The 26947-nt window shown below is 39.1% G+C and overlaps 1 protein-coding gene across 1 annotated transcript in view; it reads left to right on the top strand.

Annotated features, from left to right (window-relative positions):
* The first annotated feature begins 2154 nt into the window (after positions 1 to 2154).
* The window catches only part of CROCC (ciliary rootlet coiled-coil, rootletin), a 143585-nt gene continuing 118792 nt past the window's right edge, over positions 2155 to 26947 (top strand). The window contains exons 1-3 of the mRNA XM_053690918.1: positions 2155 to 2214; positions 5721 to 5862; positions 12684 to 12832. Of these exons, the coding sequence (XP_053546893.1) occupies positions 2155 to 2214; positions 5721 to 5862; positions 12684 to 12832 (351 nt within the window). The remainder of the gene's footprint in view (positions 2215 to 5720; positions 5863 to 12683; positions 12833 to 26947) is intronic.

The following is a 26947-nucleotide window of genomic DNA, read 5'->3' on the forward strand; positions in this document are numbered from 1 at the left end:
CAGTATATTAATAATCTTTTTACAAAAATAGTAATAACAAATGTAATACCCTCTTCCAGATGGAAACAAGAAAATGTCACATTAATTGCTTTTTAAAAGGATATGAAGCTCAAACAGATAGAGAATGGGATTTTAAATAACTTTCTAATTTACTTCTGTTATCATTTTTTCTTTGTTCACTTGGTATCTTTTGTTGAAAAACAGGGACATATGCTTAGGAGCCTTCTTATTTCTAGAGCACTATGTGGCAGCAGTTTTGCTAAAATTTTAGCCGTTTGCTAGAGCACTATATGGCAGCACTATTTCCTGCTATGTGGCGCTCCAGATGCCTACCTAGGTATCTCTTCAACACAGAATATCATAGGAGCAAAGCAAATTTGATAATAGAAATAAATTGGAAACATTTTTAAAAGTATATGCTCTGTTTGAATAACAAAAGGAAGTTTATGGGTTTCATATCCCTTTTAGGGAAAAAGCAAACATTCATGAAGTGTCAATACACTAAAAGGGATAATCTAGTCAATATTAAACTTTCATGATTCAGATAGATCAGCAATTTTAAGCAACCTCCTAATTTACTCCGATTATCAACATTTTTTCGTTCCCTTGGAATCTTTATTTTTAAAAGCAGGAATGTAAGCTTAGTAACTGGCCCATTTTCGGTTCAGCACCTTGGTAGGCGCTTGCTGATTGGTGTCTTAATGTAGCCATCCAATCAGCAAGCACTACCCAGGTGCTGAACCAAAAATGGTCTGGCTCCTAAGCTTTTAAAAATAAAGATACCAAGAGAATGAAGAACATTTGATAACATTGCATGCTCTATCTGAACCATGACAGTTTGTTTTTTACTAGACTGTCCCTTTAAGCAGACCACTCATCATGCTACAGTGACTTCATTAGTTGCAGACCCCTAGAGAAAGCAACAAAACTGTTGAAAATTGTAATTCTTGTGGTATTTTTAAAGGGACATACTAAAAAATAATCTGCTCTAGAGTCTCCTTTACCACCCTGAAAAGGGTGTCTATATGTACATTTAATTTTATTTCGGTGATATAATTTAAAAACATAGTTTACCAGCCCTGTGAGGGAAATTAGTTCAGTGCGGCCACTGATTTTAAAAGGTTGGACACCCCTGATTTAAACACTATCCATCAATTGTATTTGTAACACTGATTATCATTGGGATGAATTGGATCATTGGCTAAACGCCGCCCATGCATGGAGCACAGGAAGTTTGGAGTTTCCATGGAAATGGTAACTATCCCATGTACTCTGCCCATAGCCTTTAACCTCTCCTGGGAATGTATGTGCAGTTTCAGGGTCCTAGTGCACGCCCACCGTTAGCTGATCAGACTCCTGTTCTGGGAATAGTCTCTAGGTGCTATGTCACTGATTAACAATGTTTGACAGTTGTACTTCAGGGCATTGTGTGACCATATCTTATGAAATAGTGATTATTATCTTACACTTACTTAGTAACAGAGTCACATTAATATAAGTTGACAAAAGACAGTATCTGTTTGCTGCTACAGTAGATAAGAGTCTGATTGTAACGTTTCCAGCATCATATCTGAGTTACAAAATTACTTCTTTAGAAGATCATAACACATGGATTAGATTTTTATCAATTTGTTAATTAAACAATAAGTTAATAATTGTAGCCATATTATGTAGTCTATGGTTTACATATGCAGATATAGTTTTCATGATTATTTGATCATCCTTTGTCTTTTCCATATAGTGACCAAGATTAGAAAAGGATTTGTCCCATCAGGCAGGTGGATCGCTCTAGGACCGTGCAGCCAGGCGTGTGTAATGCATGAATGGCAGTTTAAGTAGCACGGTGGGATGTGCCACCCCCATAAACTAGGACCTGTTGCTAGTCAGAGGAGAGGGGGAGCTAAGGAGATTTAATTGTAATCTCATTCACTCTGCTGTACAGAGGCTTCCATAAGAGACAATAGCGAGATCTCTGTTGTGTCCAACATCCCTGGGTCTCAATAAGAACAGAGTAGCTAAAATGGGATGTGTGCTGCTTCATGGGCGCCAACAGACCCTCACTGCGGGAGATGGGGGGATTCCTTCTAGGATATAAAAGACTTATTCTCATCACTTCTATGCTGAGGGTCCCAGAGAGTGGGAGCTTTGGTTTCAATGAGTGCTGTGGAGGAGGCTCTGGACTCTACTGAACAGAGGCTGGAGGCTGTGATTGAGGTTGGTCTGTAGCTCTGAGCTTAGAGGCGGTTGTGGCATCTGGGGATAGAATTATAATGTAAAAGTGTGACAGGACTGGTTTAGTGAACTCAGACTGCTGGACATACGTACATTGTGTTTATTCTGCATGTCCTGCTTCCTTTTCATGCACGCATGTACAATATAATGAGGCATTAAAAACATTTCTAACTTTGGGGAGTGGTTCTCTAGACATTACTCTTTTCATGGCTTCTTTGGTCAGATCACTGACTTTACTGACAAACATCCAGACAAAGTATTTATTCTTTTTATTATTATACTTTATTTATGAAGCGCCAACATATTACACAGCACTGTCTATGGATACAATTCATTTAAATAAAACAATGATATAGACAGGACAACATTTACAAACACATACAGGAGGAATTGAGGGCCCTATTCCCGTGGGAACTCACAATCTAGAAGGGTAGGAGATTGAGAAACAGGAGGTGAGGACTGCAAGATTGTGAAAGATGTTAGATAAGGGAAATGTTAGGTAAGCGATTTTATTATTGAGTTGGGTGGTCGGCTTCTCTGAACAGAAAAGTCTTCAGGGAGCATTTAAAGGAAGAAAGATTAGGGCAAAGCCTGACAGCACGAGGGAGAGTGTTCCAGAGGGTAGGTGCTGCACGAGGGAGAGAGTGTTCCAGAGGGTAGGTGCTGCACCAGGGAGAGTGTTCCAGAGGGTAGGTGCTGCACCAGGGAGAGTGTTCCAGAGGGTAGGTGCTGCACCAGGGAGAGTGTTCCAGAGGGTAGGTGCTGCACCAGGGAGAGTGTTCCAGAGGGTAGGTGCTGCACCAGGGAGAGTGTTCCAGAGGGTAGGTGCTGCACCAGGGAGAGTGTTCCAGAGGGTAGGTGCTGCACCAGGGAGAGTGTTCCAGAGGGTAGGTGCTGCACCAGGGAGAGTGTTCCAGAGGGTAGGTGCTGCACCAGGGAGAGTGTTCCAGAGGGTAGGTGCTGCACGAAGGAGAGTGTTCCAGAGGGTAGGTGCTGCACCAGGGAGAGTGTTCCAGAGGGTAGGTGCTGCACGAAGGAGAGTGTTCCAGAGGGTAGGTGCTGCACCAGGGAGAGTGTTCCAGAGGGTAGGTGCTGCACCAGGGAGAGTGTTCCAGAGGGTAGGTGCTGCACCAGGGAGAGTGTTCCAGAGGGTAGGTGCTGCACCAGGGAGAGTGTTCCAGAGGGTAGGTGCTGCACCAGGGAGAGTGTTCCAGAGGGTAGGTGCTGCACCAGGGAGAGTGTTCCAGAGGGTAGGTGCTGCACGAAGGAGAGTGTTCCAGAGGGTAGGTGCTGCACCAGGGAGAGTGTTCCAGAGGGTAGGTGCTGCACCAGGGAGAGTGTTCCAGAGGGTAGGTGCTGCACCAGGGAGAGTGTTCCAGAGGGTAGGTGCTGCACCAGGGAGAGTGTTCCAGAGGGTAGGTGCTGCACGATAGGTAGATAAAAAAAAATATATATTCCCAAGGATGTAACATGGTATATGGTTTGTATATCCTACTTTATAATGATATATGGGAGCTGATTTAAAACATTTATACAGTTCATTTTTTCTGCCAACCTTTAGATTTTGTGTGATGCTTACTGTTGCTATTTGGCATTATTTTTATAGAGAATGTGTATAGTGATATATATTGTCACCTGTTTGTGCCATGGCACTTAGTGCAGTGCTCTGATTTGTATGCAACTAGAACAGATCACAAGGAAAGATAGTTAAAGGGATATGAAGCCCAATTTTTTTTCTTTCATCATTCAGATAGAGCAGGCAATTTAAGCAACTTTCTAATTTACCCCATTATCATATTTTCTTCATTCTCTTGGTATCTTTTTAGCTTAAAAGCAGGAATGTAACTTAGGAGCCTGCCTTTTTTTGTTCAGCACCTGGGTAGCGCTTGCTGATTGGTGGCTAAATACAAAAATGTGAGTTTAATATCCCTTTTAAGTTTGTGACAGTATTATCTTTCTGTAGACAGTTTATCAGCCTGCTATTTATTTGTGTTATTGAACTGTAAAATAATTTTTTGAGAGCTGGCATTAGCAAGGCATGAAGATATGTTACAAATGTGAGTTTCTGTCATATGTCATTCAGGTTATTAAAGCGACATTGCAATGCAGTGCAATAATGATTTGCTCTAATTTGCTAGAGCATCTCATATTTCCACCACTGACCCAGGCTAACTATGGTCTAGTTTCAATTGCTGTTGTAAACTGATGTAACATAAAACATCTCCATAGACTTTAAGGGAGATACTTTTCAAAACAGCAATAAAAACAAGCTCTTAAAGGGGGTTAAGAACATAGGTAAAGTCCCACTTTAAGGCAGAAAGCTTTTCATCTCTTGAGCCAAATAAGAGCAGCATCCGCCAATCACCAGTACTATCCTATTCAGGAGCTGCAATGCTTTTTTTTTTTTTTTTTTGGGGGGGGGGGGGGGGGGAGTGTTAAATAAACACAGTAGTAAAATTATGTTCTCTAACAAATTAGATCATGTCATTTAAGCCTTTGGATGTCCCTTTAAGTCTCTGCTTGCAAAATGTGTATTTATTACGTCTAGAGACCAGCAAAATCTGTCTTGCAAATCAGTTCACTATCTCATTATATTATTAAATCAGGACTGGAACTATCTACTAGTGCAAGATTACTAAAGAGTATGAACTTTGTAACATTGAGTGGGCTGGGCTAGTAATTTGTTCTTCCCTGACTAGTAACCTGACTTGTAAACTATACTGATATTTTTCACACTTGATTATAATTTTTATGGTCATGGAAATCTGAGGGAAGTGTAAGAAGAGAGATAATAAATAAAGCGCTACTGAATTTGGCGCCACTTTGTGAATTAATGAGATTAATATAAGCATAGCTATAATGCCACAGTCTTTCAGTTCTGTTGGTGTCAGTCAGTGCATAGATCATACTTATTAATTGTATGTGCCTTAAAGGGACAGTAAAGTCAAAACTAAAGTTTCATGATTCAGATAGGGCATGCAATTTTAAACAACTTTCTAATTCACTTTTATCATCAAATTTGCTTTGTTCCCTTGGTGGTATTTTTGAAAAGCTAAACCTAGCTAGGCTCAAACTGATTTCTAAACAGTTGAAAACCGCCTCCTAGCTCAGAGCATTTTGAAAGTTTTTCACAGTTAGACTGTGCTAGTTCACATGTGTCATATAGATAACATTGTGCTCACTCCCGTGAAGTTATTTAGGAGTCTTCACTGATTGACTACACTGCATGTCTGTCAAAGGCACTTAGATAAGGAGGCTGTCTGCAAAGGCTTAGATACAAGGTAATCACAGAGGTAAAAAGCATATTAATATAACTGTGTTGGTTATGCAAAAACGGGGAATGGGTAATAAAGGGATTATCTATCTTTTTAAATAAGAAAAATTTTGGTGTAGACTGTCCCTTTAATCATCACAATACAGACTGATTCGCTGATCTGTTATATCATTTGGTTTGTTAATTCCTTTACGCTTCGCTTGTTTCCCTGCAGAGGCTGTCTTTAAGAGTGTTGAGCTCCCCAGAAGGAAAGAGCCTGACCGTCCGGGGGGACTCAGTCGACCCCCTTCCTACACGTTTGCCTGCACGAATACGAGAGATAGTTACCAGGAACCTCAGCCAGCCCCAAGAGCCAGGTGTGTTTCAGCTGTCATCTGTTTATTTAGCATATTGCTCAAGTACAACTCTAGTAAAACTTTGTATTTATTTCTATTCTCATCTCGGCCTACCAGGGTTTCAAACCACCTAACCGACCAGTGCCATGTCTCCATGTAGAGGCCAAACTCAGCACAGCCTTCTATCTCTCTCAATCTCAACTACCCATACACTGCTAACAGATAAAGCGTGAGAGATCACCCCTGCATCAAAATGCACAGTGCTTGATTAAGGGGTTAAATAACTGCTTTGTGTTTTCATGACTGAACTAGATTAAACATTCATGATTCAAATAGAGCATGTCGTTTTCAGTGGCTTTTCACTTTACTTCCATGATCACATTGTGCACTGTCTTTTTATATACACACTTGCTGAGGCACCAGCTCCTACTGAGCATGTGCAAGAGTTCACTGCATATACATATGAGTCTGTGATTGGCTGAGGGCTGTCACATGATACAATTATATGCACACTTGCTGAGGCACCAGCTCCTACTTTGCATGTGCATGAGTTCACTGCATATACATATATGAGTCTGTGATTGGCTGAGGGCTTGCACATGATACAGTTATATGCACACTTTCTAAGGCACCAGCTCCTACTGAGCATGTGCAAGAGTACACAGCATATACATATATGAGTCTGTGATTGGCTGGGGGCTGTCACATGATACAGTTATATGCACACTTGCTGAGGCACCAGCTCCTACTGAGCATGTGCAAGAGTTCACTGCATATACATATATGAGTCTGTGATTGGCTGATGGCTGTCACATGGTACAGTTATATGCACACTTGCTGAGGCACCAGCTCCTACTGAGCATGTGCAAGAGTTCACTGCATATACATATATGAGTCTGTGATTGGCTGGGGGCTGTCTCATGAAGTAAATTTTGAAATTTGTCAGAAAAAAATCAACTGCTTATTTAAAATTCAGACTAAGTACTATTGCATTGCCATTTTTATTATTATACAACTTCACTGTATTTAATGGTCCTTTTACAACAGGGCAGACAGGGTGCAAAATCCACTACATAAACTAAAGCAGGAACTAGCTGGCACCTATTCACATTCAGAGGGTGCCGCTAATGTCATACTATGTGCACCCAGTCTAGTTTAGGGAATCACATCTAGCGTGAGATTGTAATATAAATAACTCAGATGATTTCAAATTTGTTAGACAATGCAGCAGTGCAGCCAGTAAGGCCAGTCGAATACTTGGTTGCATACTTGCATTGGGAGAGGTGTTACAGGTACAAATTGGGAATTCCAAAATAGAAACTTATTCTGAAATCCAATCTTTTTAATTAATATTTTTTTTAAAACATTTTTTTTTAAAAAAAATTACTTTTTACCGCCTGTAAGTCGCAATCTACTGTGTCTTTGGTTTGGTTTTTGTGTTCTAAAATGCAAATAATTGTCTATATTTATTTAAAACAGCACATCACCTTTCTGATAACAGCACTGTACTATCTTTTTGGTGATACTATGTTTACAAAATGTAAAAATTATATTAATCTACCTTTAGGTTACATATATACTCTGTATTACGACATGTAAATATTGTCTAAATGACCTAAGATGTTGTTGTTTACACATGGTCCCATACTCCCATAACAGCGCTACGGAATTTGGCGGCGCTATACAAATAAATGATAATAATAATAATAATACTCTCTCCAAACTGACCCATTTTAACCTTTTAATGCCATTCTGACGTTCTATTCCGTCCTAACCGCACTAGGCTTTAGCGCCGTTAGGATGGAATAGAACGTCCTAGCCGTTTGGCTGTCCTGAAGCCAACGGCGCTTCCAGGATGCAATCGCGGTCTGGAGGGCGTGCCTAGCGTCATAGAGACGCCCCCTGACCCGATTCCATCATTAAAATCTCGCAATTGCGTGCACGATAGAGGTAGTAAACACAGGGGCTGTAAAATATTTTTAAAAAATGTCTGGGACATGCATAAGGCTATCCTAAGAAATAAGTAACACGAAAATATGGGTAGACTTGATTGGCCTTTGAATCTTATCTACTGTCAAATCCTATGTTTCTAATTATGCATAATACAACAGCTTTAATTAATTTACCCCCCCCCCTTTTCCTGTAATTAAAATTTGAAAATTGTGGGTTTTCCAGTTCTCAAAAGTACACATGGCCAACTCCACAAGCCTAACTCGGCTACATATCAGTCTGACTTTAACAGAGGTGGTTAGATAAGAACTTCTAAACTAAACATGTATTGCAAAATCAGAAAGGCTTCCTGTGTCTGCCTCTGTAACAGGTTCAGATTGTCAGGATAATTGAAAATCAATTGAAGCAAAGAATTTTTAAATTTTTATATAAAATGTATAATGAAACAACTTGGCAATATATTTTCCTTATTTATTTTGCCCCATTTTAATGTAATTTATCTTTTAAAATGTAGCAATTTCTCAATTCCCAGAACTTGAAATGCACCCTGCTGACTTTTCAAGACTAATTCTGCTACACATTCGTCCCTAATTGGATTTATCAGATAACTGCAAATAAATGCGTTTTATACTAACTTTATGACAGTGACTGCCCTTTTTGTCTGCAGACTAAAGCCCAGATTGGCTCCTACAAATAAGGCAATTGGACAGAGTTTGGCTATTGAAAAATAATTGCAGTAAAAATGTTAAACATGAAGACTAATATACAGGGGCGGTTCTACACAGGGGCCCACAGGGGCCAGTGCCCCTGTAAAAATGTCCCTGGCCCCCCCCTGTGGCCCCCCTGAGCTGGCCACTGAGATGACTGAAAAATACCGGACAAGATCAAGGCTATTTATCTGCTTCCCTGTCCCTAAAACGCTGTCTAATCAAAGCATGGGGTTAACAAAGTGAAGTAAAACTTGTGCCCCCTCCCCTTTCAGAGATGTGCTATAGTTCCCAGGTTGGGGTTGTTGTGGGGGCGGGGCATCTTACAGCTTCAGTCTGCAGACAAGAGTTCCAGAAGTGTCACTGGTTTGTATTGCAGACATTCTCTTTAGCCTGTACACTGCCAGAACAGAAGAGATGTAAGTCTGCCCTCTCACCTCCACAACTCTATAATGACTGCTGGAGTGTTTTCCTTATTTTTCTAATGTATGTAAATAATTATTTGACACCATTTTCATTGAATGTGCACTCTGAACTATGTAGCACTAGTTAAGTGTAAGTATGTGTGTGTATATATGTGTATATATATATATGTGTGTGTGTGTGTATGTGTATATATGTGTGTGTATGTACAAGTGTGTGTGTATATATATATATATATGTATATATATACGTGTGTGAATGGATGTGTGTGTATATATGTGTGTGTATGTATGTATGTGTTATTATTATTATTATTATTATCGGTTATTTGTAGAGCGCCAACAGATTCCGCAGCGCTATAAACAAAGGGGGAGTACAACAAAACAATTATATGGTAGAGGGCCCTGCCAAGAGTTGCACTGTTGTAGTCAGCTCTTAAGAAGGTGATCCACAAACAGCTGGACTATTAGGCTTACATGCTAAGAGGGTTCAGGGGATTGCAGTGGAGGAGAGGAACTGGTATTAGGAAAGGTTAGTGTAGGTTGTATGCGTCCCTGAACAGTAGAGTCTTTAGGGAGCACTTGAAGCTTTTAAAACTAGAAGAGAGTCTTATGGAGCGATGCAGAGAGTTCCACAAGATGGGAGCCAGTCTGGAGAAGTCCTGTAAACGGGAGTGTGATGAGGTGACAAGAGAGGAGGAGAGTAGGAGGTCATGAGCAGAGCGAAGGGGACGGGAGGGAGAGTATCTGGAGACAAGGTCTGAGATGTAGGGGGGAGCAGCGCAGTTGAGGGCTTTGTATGTCAGAGTGAGGGTTTTGTGTTTGATCCTAGAGGCAAGAGGAAGCCAGTGAAGGGATTGGCAGAGAGGCGCAGCAGATGAAGAGCGACGTGTAAGGAAGATGAGTCTGGCAGAGGCATTCATTATGGATTGTAAAGGAGCTAGGCGGCAGGTGGGGAGGACAGAGTTGCAGTAATCAAGGCGGGAAAGAATGAGAGAGTGGATTAAAATTTTAGTTGTGTCTTGTGTAAGGAAGTGTCTAATTTTAGAGATGTTTTTAAGGCGAAAGCGGCAGGCTTTAGCCAATGACTGAATGTGAGGAGTGAAGGAATATGTACACATACACATATATATAAATATATATACATTTATACACACACACACACACATATATATATATATATATATATATATATATATATATATATATATATATATATATATATATATATAATTTGTTTCCGTTTTTTAATGTGCCCCCCTGATTTAAGACTGGCCCACCTTGGCCCCCCCAGTAAAATTTATCTAGAACCGCCACTGCTAATATATGTTATTCTTTAACAGCACAACCTAAATGACTTGTGATTACAAGGTGTTTCTGACTATTTAATGAATAAAAAAAAATCACACACACTAATATGTTAACTTCTTGCACAACTGCAAACAAAAAACTGTAATTACAAGGTGTTTACTGTCCCTTTAATAAAAGACTGCATGAAAGGCTGAGGGTAGGGCCCAAGCCCTTGAGGGGCCTTGATTAGGTAGCTTGTCACCGTTTGGCCAATACCTTTGGCATTTATTTAATTTTACTTAATTGTTGCCAATTAGGGCTAACTGTAAATGAGATTGCTCTAAGGAACCACTGGGTAGTCTGTAGCTAATTCAGGCAATTTGCAGCTTTTTACAGCATAGTTAGGTTGCAGCATTTGACTCTAGGGAGCATGGGACAAGCACAATTTTTTTATAGCAAAGCAAATAATAAATATATATTAAAAATTGTTTAATTTTCATACTTTAGTTAAATTAAATAATTTATATGGACTTACATTTTGATTTTACTGTTTCTTTAAGTGTGTTTGTTGCACACTTGCTTGGCTAACTTCTCCAGCACTTTATAGCCCTTTAATATTTTGCGCTGGAATGTCCCTTTTCTGTTTAGTATAAAATAGTCTGCAGCAGTTTTATTATCACTATAAGGGGTCAATTTATCAAGCTCCATACGGAGCTTGATGCCCCGTGTTCAGGCTCGACGGAAACAGAAGTTATGAAGCAGCGGTCTAAAGACCGATGCTCCATAACCTGTCAGCCTGCTCTGAGGCGGCGGAACAGAAATCAACCTGATCGAATACGATCAGGTCGGTTGACACCCCCTGCTAGTGGCTGATTGGCCGCGAATCTGTAGGGGTGGCATTGCACCAGCAGTTCACAAGAACTATTGGTTCAATGATAAATGCCGATAAAGAAATCCCAGGCAAGTGGCAGCAATTTTAAAGTTTAATATTCAAGCACAATACAAAATAGCAGCGACGTTTCGGGAGTATTTCCCTTATTCATGCTTTATCGATATTTAGGAGATTGGAGTGGGTCTCCTTGTGGCGTGCACAGATCGTTGAGTGCTGGACTGACTGCTTGTTCTTTCAATGATAAATGCTGACAGCGTATGCTGTCGGCATTTATCGATGTGCAGGGGAAATAATACGCTACATTGTATCATGTCCGCTCGCACATTAATAAATTGACCCCTAAGAATGAGACGGTTAACATACAAAAGAACTGCTACATTCACATCCTCCACTCGGGGAAGCAAACATTTTATAGCTAACATGAAATACGTGCTGGTGCCCAGCTCATCCCATCTTGTAAGGATACCTTCTGCAGCTCTATAGTTGGACAAGGGGAGACCCCCATGACAAAAATAACATCAACCGTTTTATTCCGTACAGGAATGCCAATTTATCAAACAACTTTAATGCACATACAAACAAAGATGAAAAAAATCCCTTTAAATACTTTTATAACTTTACTGTTATCTTTGGAGAATGAGCCTCTAATCTTCCTTTTTTTTTTATTTAGTCGCATTTTGTTAAAATTTATTATAGCTCTGTATAGTGCTGTTCTGTAGAGTATGGTGACTCCTTATGAAAAAATAATGAAGGATAATATCTCTATCTTTATGTTCTTGTACACCAGGGACTGGCAACACTTTATGTGTCCTGTGGTGAGTAACTAGGTGGTACTATTATTATTATTATAAAAATAATAATAATCTCTGATTCCCTTTTGTCAGATACATACTTCCATAATCAAACCCCTGTCCCCGCAGCCCCTGTGTCAGCCACATTTCTACATTAGAACTCAAATCTCAGACCTCTGGTCCTGCAGCCTCTGAGCCAGCCAAATAACTAAGATTTCTGACCTGAGCTGACCAAATAACTACATCAGGTCTGATATTTCTGACCCCTGGCCCTGCAGCCCCTGAGATGACCAAATAACTACATCAGATTTCTGACCCCTGGCCCTGCAGCCCCTGTCAACCACATGCATACATCACAGCTCAGGTCTTGCATTAGCCACATGCCTACTTCAGATATTAGACCCTGGCCCTGCTGCTCCTGTGTCAAGCATATGCTTCCATCAAACCTGAAATCTTACCTTAGTATTCTCTGGGCCACCCATCTGCTGTCTGCTCACCTTGTGTATAGTGTACTATTTCTCAAGCACCACTCATAGGGCCTGCACTGAGAGAATGAAGTGGAGTGTAACTCTAGGTCTGGTTTCCACATAGCTTGACAGCCAGGCAGAAATGTGAAACGCGTAGCACAAAAAGTTGTGTCAGCCCTTGTCGCAGCAGTCTAAGTACCATTGAAAACCCCTCCAAAAGCCAAACAAGGCACATGTGCCTTAGGTTCCTGAACTCTTTGGTCAGCCGTGGCTAGTTAGGAGCTTCCTGTTTTACAACTTCTTTTGTTTTTTCTCTCCTGCAGGTCTCCCAGCAGATATGTCTTCTCTCTTGTCACTGCAAGAGGAGAACTGCATCCTGCAGCAAGAACTCTCTCGCGTGGAAGACCTCTTGGCACAGAGTCGGGCGGAGAGAGATGAAGTTGCCATCAAGTACAATGCAATCAGTGAGCGGGTAAGTGGCGCACCATGTATTTTATATACTTCACAAATGTGTGATCTGCTTACTGTATCAGACTAAAGCAAGCAGACTGTAGTGGTGCGTTTTTCTGGACTGACTATGTTTATGGATAATTAATTTCCCAAAATTTATAGTTTTAAAAATTGTCTATAACTGATTCACCTAGTGGGAGCTACTGCATGTTTCTGGGAGATAAGAACCACATCTTATATTTGTTGTCAGCAGTGGGATACCTTTGTAAAGGGAGATAGAAGTCAGAATAAAACTTTCATGGTTCAGACAGAGCATGCAATTTTAATAGACATTTTAATTTGCTTCTGTGATCTTGGTATCCTTTGTTGAAAAGCTTACCTGGGTAGGCTCAGGGGCAGCAGTGCACTACTGGGAGCTAGCTGCTGATTGTCATTGGCTCACCAGATGTGTCTCAGTAGTGCAAAGTTAAAGGGACAGTCTAGTCAAAAGGAAACTTTCATGATTCAGATAGGGCATGTCATTTTAAACAACTTTCCAATTTACTTTTATCATCAAATTTGCATTGTTCTCTTGGCATTCTTAGTTGAAAGCTAATACAACAGAAAAAAGGCAACGCAAGTTGCTTTTTTATGGGGGCGCAATGACTCTATGGGGCCGATTTATCAACCCCCGAATGCAGCCATCTGCAGCTGTTTCCTTCAGGCAGGTCTTAAGACCGCTGCTCCTTAACTCGTCCGCCACCTCTGAGGCGGCGGACAGCAATCAGCCCGATCGGATATGATTGGGTTGATTGACACCCCCTGCTAGCAGCTGATTGGCCACAAATGTGCAGGGGGTGGTATTGCACAAGCATTTCACGAGAAATGCTTGTGCAATGATAAATGTTGACAGTGTATGCTGTCGGCATTTATCCATGTGCAGCGGACATGATCCACTACAGCCCGCACAATGATAATTCGGCCCCTGTATGTGTGAATCTTAACGATAAGGGAAAAGTGAACAGTACATATAAATAAATATAATTAAAAACAATATAGTGCATAGAAACAATGAATGGCATGTGCACCAGTTCCTCAAAGCTGTATATATGTATAGAAAATGTCTATTACTTATACAATATCTATAGTGTGTCTTCGTCGACAGTGTTTGTCTTACCAGTACTATATTCTATCTCAGACAGTATGGTAGCAGCGCAGAGACAGCAATGCATTTTGTGAGTCAACACTTTTTTTGTGCCACTTAGAGTGATACTATCGAGGCGTTAAAAACGTGCCGCTTTTGGTTCATTAACCCATTTTAACTAAGCCATTGAATACATATTTCTTTACCGCCCTGTAGTTATAGTCACCTGCTGAGGCCAGTGCAATTCAAACTGGATATAATGACCTACCGGTCTTTGTAGGATTGGCGCTTAACTTGTTACAATTTTCTATAGAGATTAATTGATCAACACAATTTTATTGCATGTTTGGCTAAAACAAAATGTCAATTGTTCTTTATTGTATTTTAAAAGGAATTCTCCAATACATATAAGTTTATAATAATGTTCTTCTGTTAAATCATATCTAGACCCCATTATGGCTCCGCAGTCTCTTTGGCAGAATTGCCAACTGTTTGCTGCTGAGACCAGTAAGTGGTGAATACTTCTGCTCTTAGCCATAATGTGAGCTCAGATGCTTTTAAAACTCAGCTAACATCTGTCAGGGTCCTTTTGTTTCTCCCCTTTTTTATTGACCCCAAAGTTTTTCCTGCGTCTTCTAGTGCAGCCACTATTTCTCTTTGTTCTGAAGAAACTTTGGTCTTGTCCAGGCAAGTCCTGGGCATTAAGTGAGAAAAGACAGGCTGAGACTTGCCCGCAATCAGCGTGTGCAGTGAAAGCTGGCATTGATAAATTGACGAGGGGCTCAGTGCAAGGGGGGGGGGGTGTTTACAAGGGGCACACCCACTAAATCACACATAGTCACTGTGCTTTCCCCCGGTCTAGTCCATTTATAATATACAAAACACTGGGCTCTGCATCTTGTTTGTTATGTTAAAGTATATGTCAGATATCTACTATGTAATGAAAAAAGTAATGATAGAGCAAGTCTTAAAGGTGGAGAGTCAAATATTCAATTGCAAAAATACTGCTTTAAGATACTCAAGTCAAATTAAACTTTCATGATTCAGATAGAGCAGCAATTTTAAACAACTTTCCTATTTTTTTCCATTAACAAAATGTGCACAGTGTTTTTATATTTACACATTTTGAGTCACTGCTCCTACTGAGCATGTGCAAGAATTCAATATGTTTATGAATCTGTGATTGGCTGATATATGATATAGGGGGAGTGGAAATATACATAACTTTTAAATTTTCTCAGAAAAAAAATCTACTACTCATCTGAAGCTCAGACTAAGTGCTATTGCATTGTCTTTTTATCATGCAACTCTAATGTGTTTACTGGTCATTTAAAGGAAGATACAGTGATGTGTTAAATCATTTTATTATAGCACCATTGCTTACATATAACTGTGTTTAATCCTTTAAATGAGTCGCCTCTTGAGCAGCAATGTCTTACTGGGACCTCACTGAATGTAACGGATGAGCCAGTGACAAGAGGCATATGTGTGTAGCCTCCAATCACCAACTAGATGCTAGTAGTGCATTGCTTTTCTGAAGCTAACTTTAAAGGGACATGAAACCCACAATTTTTCTTTTATGATTCAGATAGAACATACAATTTTAAACAACTTTCCAGTTTACTTCTATTATCTAATTTGCTTCATTCTCATGTTATCCATTGTTGAAAAACATACCTAGGTAAGTTCAGAAGGTGGTGCTGCTAAATTTGTTGGCGCTTTATAAATAAAGTATAATAATAATATCTCACTGGTTTTTAAAACCTGTCCTCAGACCTCCCTAACAGGTCACAACTTAAAGGGACATGCCAGCCACATTTTTTCTTTTATGATTTAGAAAGAGAATGCAATGTTAAACATCTTTCTAATTTACTTATATTATCTAATTTGTTTTATTCTCTTGATATTCCTTGATGAAAAGCATATCTAGATATGCTCACTAGCTGCTGATTGGTTGCTGCACATAGAGGCATCATGTGATTGGCTCACCATATGCATTGCTGTTTCTTCAAATAAGGATATTTAAAAAATTAAGCAAAATAAATTATGGAAGTAAATTGTAACGTTGTTTAAATTTCTATTCTCTATCTGAATCATGAAAGAAAGATTTTGGGTTTAGTGGCCCTTTAAGGATATCTGAATTGGAGGACAGTTTTAATAATCAGCTGCTTAGTAAACATGGTTATGTTACCGGCTCTCATCCAAGGTAATCCTGAAAACCTGGCCTGTAGGGGAGACCGGAGGAAAGGTTTGAAAACCAGTGCTCTATACATGAATATACAATCTAATGCAGGAGAGCCGTTTATTAGTGCAGGTTACAGTTCCATTTATCCATCCTTAAAATCATTATACAGCACAGTCTGTATATTCTTACTATTACTACTGAGTTCCCTTTGGGGGGGCAAAAACAAATTTTGCACGATGGCCCCCTGTTGAGTAGGTCTGCTACTGCTTGTGTGCTAAGTGCGGACTTTACAGAATTGTATGAACAAAAACAGGAACTTCCCTGAAGATAGTGGACATGAGACAGGAACACAAGTGCTCTATTTTATTTCTGTTACATTTGAGATGCATTTCACGTGCCTTATTTGTGACTGTGCATTTCATTAGGCATAAAACAACTCATTTAACTTCATTTCCAGTAAATACAGAAGATTTGCATAGTCAACAAATGCATGACAACAAGACAATGCAACAGCACTTAGACATAACTTTGAAAGTTGTCAGACAAAAATCTACTGCTCATTTGAAGTTCAGACTATTTCCACTCCCACTGCATCATATGACAGCCATCAGCCAATCACAAACGCATATACGTATACTGTAGTCTGTGAATTCTTGCACATGCTCAGTAGGAACTGGTGACTCAAAAAGTGTAAATATAAAAAGACTGTGCACGTTTTGTTAATGGAAGTAAATTGCAAAGTAGTTTAAAATTGCTGCTCTATCTGAATCATGAAAGTTTAATTTTGACTTGTGTCCCTTTAAATTATGTTTGCTGCACCTTTTTATACCCTTTTATGACACGGGATTGGATAATACATGTGCACATCATTAAAGGGACAGTAAAGTCAAAATATTTATTTCATGATTCAAATAGAACATTTAATTTGAAATAACTTTCCAGTTTACTTTTATTATCTTTTTCTTTCTCTTGTTATCCTTTGCAGAAAAGCATACCTAGGTAGGCTCAGTAGCAGAGATGCACTACTCGGAACTAGCTGCTGAGTGGTGGATGCACATATACAGGTATGCCTCTTGTCATTGGCTCACCAGATGTGTTCAGCTAGCTCCCAGTAATGCATTGCTGCTCCTTCAACAAAGGATACCAGAAGAATTATTATTATTTGATGACAGAAGTATACTGAAAAGTTGTTGAACCTTGTATGCTCTATCAGAATAATGAGAGTAAAGTTTTGGGTTTCATGAACCTTAAATTATTCAAATAAACATTATGTGTCTGAAATGTCTACATAAATATGTATAATATAGGATTATAAAATGTAAATAACATTAAAATAGATAAAGGATGGAAACGGATTGTAAAAAAAAATGAAAAAGCACATTAAAAGTGATGTAACAATTGTGTGAGATATGTTCAGCCAATCACGATCGATCGACTAAGGTGATCACCAATCAGAGAAAGGGAAAATGATCACGTGATGTGAAAATATAAAGTGAAAAAAACAATTACATGATACAATTCCTTTTTTATATGGAAGCTCATACGTTTGTGAGTCATGTTTCTTTATGACCTTCTCCTCACCCCTCTTTGTTCCTGCATAGCATTCTCTAAAACAGCCTATAAGTGACTCCCTCTCCCTCTGCACCCCTCAATCCCTCTGTGTTTTGGTTCTGGCTGTGGTCACAAATAGCTTCCATTGATGGTCACTGGGGTTATTGTTGCCCAGGGAGATGGTAAACTGCAGCCATTCAGAGCAATGTGTGCCATATGGAATGGCAAGAGGAATTCATTGGGAAGGTTTCACTGTATCTTTTACACATGGTGGTAGAGTTCATGGGTAATACAGCTTCTGACATGTTCCCCTGTATTCATTAACTGACCACTTTATGCACCTTTTCAGGGGTCAAGTCCTACAAAAAAAAGTGTGGGAACTCACCAAGACTTCCACCACCCTCACAATTAATATTGTTTTATATATGAACGGTTAAATGGTTGTCTTTGGGCCTGAGAATCCTCCTCTGTAACAGAGTCTCACCCACTTACAGTGCAACAGTCCTATATCTGCTGAGGGGAGCTAAATAACCCCAGAGCAAGCCACACAGCACCATGTGTTACACACATTGTGGGCTGATCACATAGTAGGACCGCTGGCAGGCTTGCATTTAGTGTATTGTAAGAAATGTTACTGCCCTTAACTAGAGGATCTCACTATCCCTCTAACAGCCTGTGCTCCAGCTCCTCCCACCAGCAGCAGCAGTGTTTACTGAAATGTTTTTGTTCTCTGTCCAGGTGGAACTTAGTTCCTCCATGCGTTCCCGCTCGACTTGACCCCTGCACCCTTTGTTAAATTTTTTTTTTCAAATAGAGATATGGGTAGAAAAAAATGCTTCTACTATAAAATGTTTATCACATGCTAATGAGGTGGCTCAGAGGGTAGTGCACCAACCACACAACGTGATCAGTCCTCAGAATCTAGTCCCTGTTTATTATATATTCCTAATTGGTAGTCTCCCAAATGCAGTCTTAGGTCACTTGTGTAGAAAGCAATGTGTTAATGAATTCTATTTGAATCTACAGTGTAGAATAATCAGATTGGATGTGAACTGTTTATGCTGTTTTGCATTCTTTTTGAAACCAATGTAATGTCAGGTGTGTGTTCCTGACAACAGTTACGTACTTCTCTGGTAGGAGGTTAAGTAGTATGTAGCTGTTAATAGTAATACATTATCTTATACTAAAACCTTTGTGTACAATGTATAATTAAGTTTCACTACCTGAGTGTAGCTGATTCTGCTAAGTAGTGTTTCTACACAGGTCAAGTGTATGAGACTTGGTAGAGATTGTTACCTTCATTCTTTCTAGGTACAGTATATGTATGACATAATGTTTATATTGTATTAACATACATTATTTGTCTACGATAGATATAGGAAGGAAACATTTCAGTGTTTTACTTGTTCAGCATAAACTGTCAATATTCTGATAATACGTTTTATAGTTACGTTTTTGTGTTCTGTATATAAGAGGTGCACAGTTGCACACACAGTTTCTGGCTGACCACTATTGTATTCTTCACATGGGAGTGTATAAGTGATCACTTGTCTATACCTGGGAAGTACCAGTGCAAATAATCATTTATTTGTTACACGCGCACTGATTCCTCTGTCTATACCTGGGAAGTACCAGTGTGAATAATCATTTATTTGTTACACGCGCACTGATTCCTCTGTCTATACCTGGGAAGTACCAGTGTGAATAATCATTTATTTGTTACACGCGCACTGATTCCTCTGTCTATACCTGGGAAGTACCAGTGTGAATAATCATTTATTTGTTACACGCGCACTGATTCCTCTGTCTATACCTGGGAAGTACAAGTGTAAATAATCATTTATTTGTTACAAAAGCACTGATTCCTTTGTCTATACCTGGGAAGTACCAGTGTAAAAAATCATTTATTTGTTACACAAGCACTGATTCCTCTGTCTATACCTGGGAAGTACCAGTGTGAATAATCATTTATTTGTTACACAAGCACTGATTCCTCTGTCTATACCTGGGAAGTACCAGTGTGAATGATCATTTATTTGTTACACAAGCACTGATTCCTCTGTCTATACCTGAGAAGTACCAGTGTGAATAATCATTTATTTGTTACACCCACACTGATTCCTCTTGTCTATACCTGGGAAGTACCAGTGTGAATAATCATTTATTTATTACACGTGCATTGATTCCTTTTGTCTATACCTGGAACGTACCAGTGTGAATGATCATTTATTTGTTATACGCGCACTGATTCCTCTGTCTATACCTGGGAAGTACCAGTGTGAATAATCATTTATTTGTTACACGCGCACTGATTCCTCTGTCTATACCTGGAAAGTACCAGTGTGAATAATCATTTATTTGTTACACGCGTACTGATTCCTCTGTCTATACCTGGGAAGTACAAGTGTAAATAATCATTTATTTGTTACACGCGCACTGATTCCTCTGTCTATACCTGGGAAGTACCAGTGTGAATAATCATTTATTTGTTACACGCGTACTGATTCCTCTGTCTATACCTGGGAAGTACAAGTGTAAATAATCATTTATTTGTTACACGCGCACTGATTCCTCTGTCTATACCTGGGAAGTACCAGTGTGAATAATCATTTATTTGTTACACGCGCACTGATTCCTCTGTCTATACCTGGGAAGTACCAGTGTAAATAATCATTTATTTGTTACACAAGCACTGATTCCTCTTGTCTATACCTGGGAAGTACCAGTGTGAATAATCATTTATTTGTTACACAAGCACTGATTCCTCTTGTCTATACCTGGGAAGTACCAGTGTGAATAATCATTTATTTGTTACACAAGCACTGATTCCTCTTGTCTATACCTGGGAAGTACCAGTGTGAATAATCACTTATTAGTGCCTTCTTAAAACCAAAATATTTTACTTGTTCAGCATAAACTGTCAATATTCTGATAATACGTTTTATAGTTACGTTTTTGTGTTCTGTATATAAGAGGTGCACAGTTGCACATGCACGCACAGTTTCTGGCTGACCACTATTGTATTCTTCACATGGAAGTGTATAAGTGATCACTTGTCTATACCTGGGAAGTACCAGTGTAAATAATCATTTATTTGTTACACAAGCACTGATATCTTTAGTTTATACCTGGGAAGTAAAAGTGTGAATAATGATTTATTTGTTACACAAGCACTGATATCTTTTGTTTATACCTGGGATGTACCAGTGTGAATAATCATTTATTTGTTACACGCGCACTGATTCCTCTGTCTATACCTGGAAAGTATTAGTGTGAATAATCATTTATTTGTTACACGCGCACTGATTCCTCTTGTTTATACCTGGGAAGTACTAGTGTGAATAATCATTTATTTGTTACACGCGCACTGATTCCTTTTGTCTATACCTGGGAAGTACCAGTGTGAATAATAATTTATTTGTTACGCGCACTGATTTGTCTGTCTATACCTGGGAAGTACCAGTGTGAATAATTATTTATTTGTTACACGCGCACTGATTCCTCTGTCTATACCTGGAAAGTATTAGTGTGAATAATCATTTATTTGTTACACCCGCACTGATTCCTCTGTCTATACCTGGGAAGTACCAGTGTGAATAATCATTTTTTTGTTACACAAGCACTGATATATTTAGTTTATACCTGGGAAGTAAAAGTGTGAATAATGATTTATTTGTTACACAAGCACTGATATATTTTGTTTATACCTGGGAAGTACCAGTGTGAATAATCATTTATTTGTTACACGCACTGATTCCTCTGTCTATACCTGGGAAGTACCAGTGTAAATAATCATTTATTTGTTACACGCGCACTGATTCCTCTGTCTATACCTGGGAAGTACCAGTGTGAATAATCATTTATTTGTTACACAAGCACTGATTCCTCTGTCTATACCTGGGAAGTACTAGTGTGAATAATCATTTATTTGTTACAAGCGCACTGATTCCACTGTCTATACCTGGGAAGTACCAGTGTTAATAATCATTTATTTGTTACACAAGCACTGATTCCTCTGTCTATACCTGGGAAGTACTAGTGTGAATAATCATTTATTTGTTACACGCGCACTGATTCCTTTTGTCTATACCTGGGATGTACCAGTGTGAATAATCATTTATTTGTTACACGCGCACTGATTCCTCTTGCTTATACCTGGGAAGTACCAGTGTGAATAATCATTTATTTGTTACACAAGCACTGATTCCTCTGTCTATACCTGGGAAGTACCAGTGTGAATAATCATTTATTTGTTACACGCGCACTGATTCCTCTGTCTATACCTGGGAAGTACCAGTGTGAATAATCATTTATTTGTTACACGCACTGATATCTCTTGTTTATACCTGGGAAGTACCAGTCTGAATAATACATTTATTTGTTACACCCGCACTGATTCCTCTGTCTATACCTGGGAAGTACCAGTGTGATTAATCATTTATTTGTTACACGCACACTGATTCCTCTGTCTATACCTGGGAAGTAGTAGTGTGAATAATCATTTATTTGTTACACCCGCACTGATTCCTCTGTTTATACCTGGGAAGTACCAGTGTGAATAATAATTTATTTGTTACACAAGCACTGATATCTCTTGCTTATACCTGGGAAGTACCAGTGTGAATAATCATTTATTTATTACACGCGCACTGATTCCTCTGTCTGTACCTGGGAAGTACCAGTGTGAATAATCATTTATTTGTTACACGCGCACTGATTCCTCTGTCTATACCTGGGAACTACCAGTGTGAATAATTCATTTATGTGTTACATGCGCACTGATTCCTCTGTCTATACCTGGAAAGTACCAGTGTGAATAATCATTTATTTGTTACACGCACACTGATTCCTCTGTCTATACCTGGGAAGTACCAGTGTGAATAATCATTTATTTGTTACACGCACACTGATTCCTCTGTCTATACCTGGGAAGTACCAGTGTGAATAATCATTTATTTGTTACACAAGCACTGATTCCTCTGTCTATACCTGGAAAGTACCAGTGTGAAAAATCATTTATTTGTTACACAAGCACTGATTCCTCTGTCTATACCTGGGAAGTACCAGTGTAAATAATCATTTATTTGTTACATGCACACTGATTCCTCTGTCTATACCTGGGAAGTACCATTGTGAATAATCATTTATTTGTTAGATGCACACGGATTACTCTGTCTATACCTGGGAAGTACCATTGGGAATAATCATTTATTTGTTACACCCGCACTGATTCCTCTGTCTATACCTGGGAAGTACCAGTGTGAATAATCATTTATTTGTTACATGTGCACTGATTACTCTGTCTATACCTGGGAAGTACCATTGTGAATAATCATTTATTTGTTACACAAGCACTGATTCCTCTGTCTATACCTGGGAAGTACCAGTGTGAATAATCATTTATTTGTTACATGCACACGGATTACTCTGTCTATACCTGGGAAGTACCAGTGTGAATAATCATTTATTTGTTACATGTGCACTGATTCCTCTGTCTATACCTGGGAAGTACCATTGTGAATAATCATTTATTTGTTAGATGCACACGGATTACTCTGTCTATACCTGGGAAGTACCAGTGTGAATAATCATTTATTTGTTACACAAGCACTGATTCCTTTGTCTATACCTGGGAAGTAGCAGTGTGAATAATAATTTATTTGTTACACAAGCACTGATTCCTCTGTCTATACCTGGGAAGTACCAGTGTGGATGTTCCGTGGGGAAGTGGGAGGGATGTGCTGCCCATGTGGCTTTGTAAGCTGCAGTAAACAGATTATAGCCATTCAGGGGAAGGTTCAGGCAGCTCTTGTGGGTGACACCTCTAGGCATGGGAGACCCTGGAGGCTTTAGGGGAGCAGAAGAGCCTTCTCCCCATACTGAGGAGGAGATCGGGTTGTATGTCAGGAAGAGAGTTGAGCGGGCAAGTACAAAGATTGAGAGAGGAGCAGAGATATAGCAGGCATCAGTAGGAGAGGATAAAGCCAGGCTACAGAAAAGACTGGCTGCCATAGAAACCGAAAGCAATTTATTTCAAGAGCTGAAATGACAAGGCCTCCTGCAGAGCACAAAGCTATGTGTATGGGGGGGGGGGGGGGTGCCTGGCCTCTATTAATGTGTTTATGTGCACATTGGTCTTGTAACCCCTTCACTGCCTCTGTACATGTTCAGTCTAATGTCTGCAATGCCATCAGTACCTGAGAAGTGGTTAATACTTTGTATTCGCTGGTGACTGTGTCACAGTACGCTGCATTTGCTTTCATCATTAGTCCTGTAAAAAGCAAACCATCTGTGGCAAAGCTATTTATTGATTTAAAACATATTTGTTAGTAAATAATTGCTAAACCATTGCTAATCACAATGTGAAAGATGTGATTAAACCTATATATTTCAGACTGTATGTATTAGTTATATGGCAAATAGCATGTGCACATCTGTGTACAGGTATGTTTATCTAAATAGGTATGTTTTTCTTCTAAGGTCAGTTTAGGAGTTGGGAGGTTCTTATGTCTAGTGGAATTTGTCAGCCAAGTTATGAAAAGATTCTTATGTCCAGTTGATACACTGTATGTATTGGTTTGTGTGTATCAGTGTGTTGGTGAGGAGGTTCTGATTTATCCACTACACACACACTAACATACAGAGTGTATCAGTCTAGTGTTCGGGATGTTCTGGTGTCCAGTGAATATGCTGTGTTTGTTGGTCTGTGTGTATCAGTCTAGTGATGAGAAGGTTCGGATTTCCAGTGGATACTCTGTGTATGTTGGTCTGTGTTTATTAGTTTAGGGGATACACTGTGTATGATGGTCTATATGTATCATAATAGTGATGAGAAGGTTCTGATGTCTAGTGGATACATTGTATGTTGGTCTGTATGTATCATCCTAATGATGAGAAGATTCTTCTGATGTCTAGTGGATACACTGTATGTTGGCCTGTATGTTTCATCCCAATGATGAGAAGGTTCTGATGTCTAGTGAATACACTATGTATGTTGGCCTGTATGTATCATCCTAGTGATGAGAAGGTTCTGATGTCTAGTGGACACACTGTGTATGATGGTCTATATGTATCATCCTAGTGATGAGAAGGTTCTGATGTCTAGTGTATACACTGTATGTTGGTCTGTATATATCATCCTAGTGATGAGAATGTTCTGATGTCTAGTGTATACACTGCATGTTGGTCTGTATGTATCATCCTAGTGATAAGAAGGTTCTGATGTCTAGTGTATACACTGTATGTTGGTCTGTATATATCATCCTAGTGATGAGAATGTTCTGATGTCTAGTGTATACACTGCATGTTGGTCTGTATGTATCATCCTAGTGATAAGAAGGTTCTGATGTCTAGTGGATACATTGTATGTTGGTCTGTGTGTATCAGTCTAGTGTATACACTGTATGTTGGTCTGTATGTATCATTCTAGTGGTGAAAAGGTTCTGAAGTCTTGTGGATACACTGTATGTTGGTCTGTATATATCATCCTAGTGATGAGAATGTTCTGAAGTCTAGTTGATAGACTTATGTTGTTCTGTATATATCATCATAATGATGAGAAGGTTCTGAAGTCTAGTGGATACACTGTATGTTGGTCTGTATATATCATTCTAATGATGAGACGGTTCTGAAGTCTAGTGGGATACGCACTATATGTTGGTCTGTATGTATCATACTAGTGATGAGAAGGTTCTGATGTCTAGTGGATATACTGTTTATGATTATATTTAGTGCCTATGTAGTATACATCAGTCTAAGTGTATCAGTTTAAGGATGAGGGTCTTGTGTTGTCCAGTGGATGTCTTATGTACATTGGTCAGTGTAGAGGATTTGCAGCTCTCTTGGAAATTCGAGGGGCTGTGCTTGGAGATTTTTGTGATGTACCCTTTAGTTTAGCCCTGAATGTTCTCATTAGTTGTCCTTTTTTCACATACTATAACTCTCTGCCCTTCATTTCTGCTACAGCTTGAGAAGAGTCTGCTCCTAAAGGGAAAGGATCCCGTCACCAATGATGATGTGGGTACCTCTAATGATGATTGGTCAAATACTAATTTTTCACATGATCAGATCTTACTGCATGATAATGTCACACTGTTACTCCTCTTATTATCAGCGTAGGCTCAGCCTATGATTAGTGTTAACATTTGCTTAGGGTTTATATCATAAGATCCAGCAAAAAGAGTTAATAAATCATTATACATCTATGTATATACTATAAAGCAGCTGTTATCTTCAGCAATTCCAGTGTATTCAGTTTAGTGTCCCGATCATGAGTTTATAAAAATCTAGCGTGCAAATGTTTTGTTGTGTGCTCTTGAATTGAATGGTTATCTTAGGGCCACCAGTTTCAGTCGTTCTTTCTTGTTGTGTAAGTTGGAACAATCTCTTTGCTGGCTGTGGCAGGAGCCTGTAGGACACCAGGTTGAAGATGGATGGACAGAACATAGAGAGGTGCGTTTTCCTATAAACTGGGGATTGTGTAGATCACTGCATGGTATATCTTTGGAAGCTCAGGGTGATGTTTATTCTTTATGTCACCATATGTCAGATTGTGCCCATTAAAGGGACATAAAACACCTTGTAATTATAAGACCTTTCTGTAGTCTTGCAATAAATTAACATACATACCACCTGAATGTGAAAACTTTATGAAGATAATAATATTGTGTTTGCTGCAATTGTTATTCAGTGGTTAAGGCCCCCACCAATTCCAGATGTCTTATTTGTAGGAGCCAATCCACTGGAGCACAGAAGGCTAGCCTCTGTCATTTTGTTATCATTTCCTATGCTGAAGCCAATTAGGGACAGATTTTTGGCAGTGTTATGTTTGGAAAGTCTACAGTGTGTACTTCCAATTCTCAGAATTGAACAAAAAAATCACATTGATTTAACCATAAAGTAACCATTATTATAAAATGATATTTCAATAACAAATTATGTTTTATGTCTGTTTAACATGTACCTATGGATATAGACAAGTCCATAGTGTTTGACTGCATGCAATGATATTATATTAAACATTTTGCCTAAAATGCTCCTCCTAGCCTGCACGTCCTACAGCCAATTAGAGTAAATGCTAAATTCTAGTAGCGCTACATATTAAAGAGCCCAGATACAGAGTTTTACTTATGATCTTTTAACCTGACACCCAAATGCACTCAATAGCTTAGTGACTGTAATAAATTCTGTCTATTTCCACTCCCCCTGTATCACATGACAACCAACAGCCAATTACAAATGCATATACATATATTCTGTGAATTCTTGCACATGCTCAG

This window comes from Bombina bombina, chromosome 8 (assembly GCF_027579735.1).
Source record: "Bombina bombina isolate aBomBom1 chromosome 8, aBomBom1.pri, whole genome shotgun sequence".
Lineage (NCBI taxonomy): Eukaryota > Metazoa > Chordata > Amphibia > Anura > Bombinatoridae > Bombina > Bombina bombina.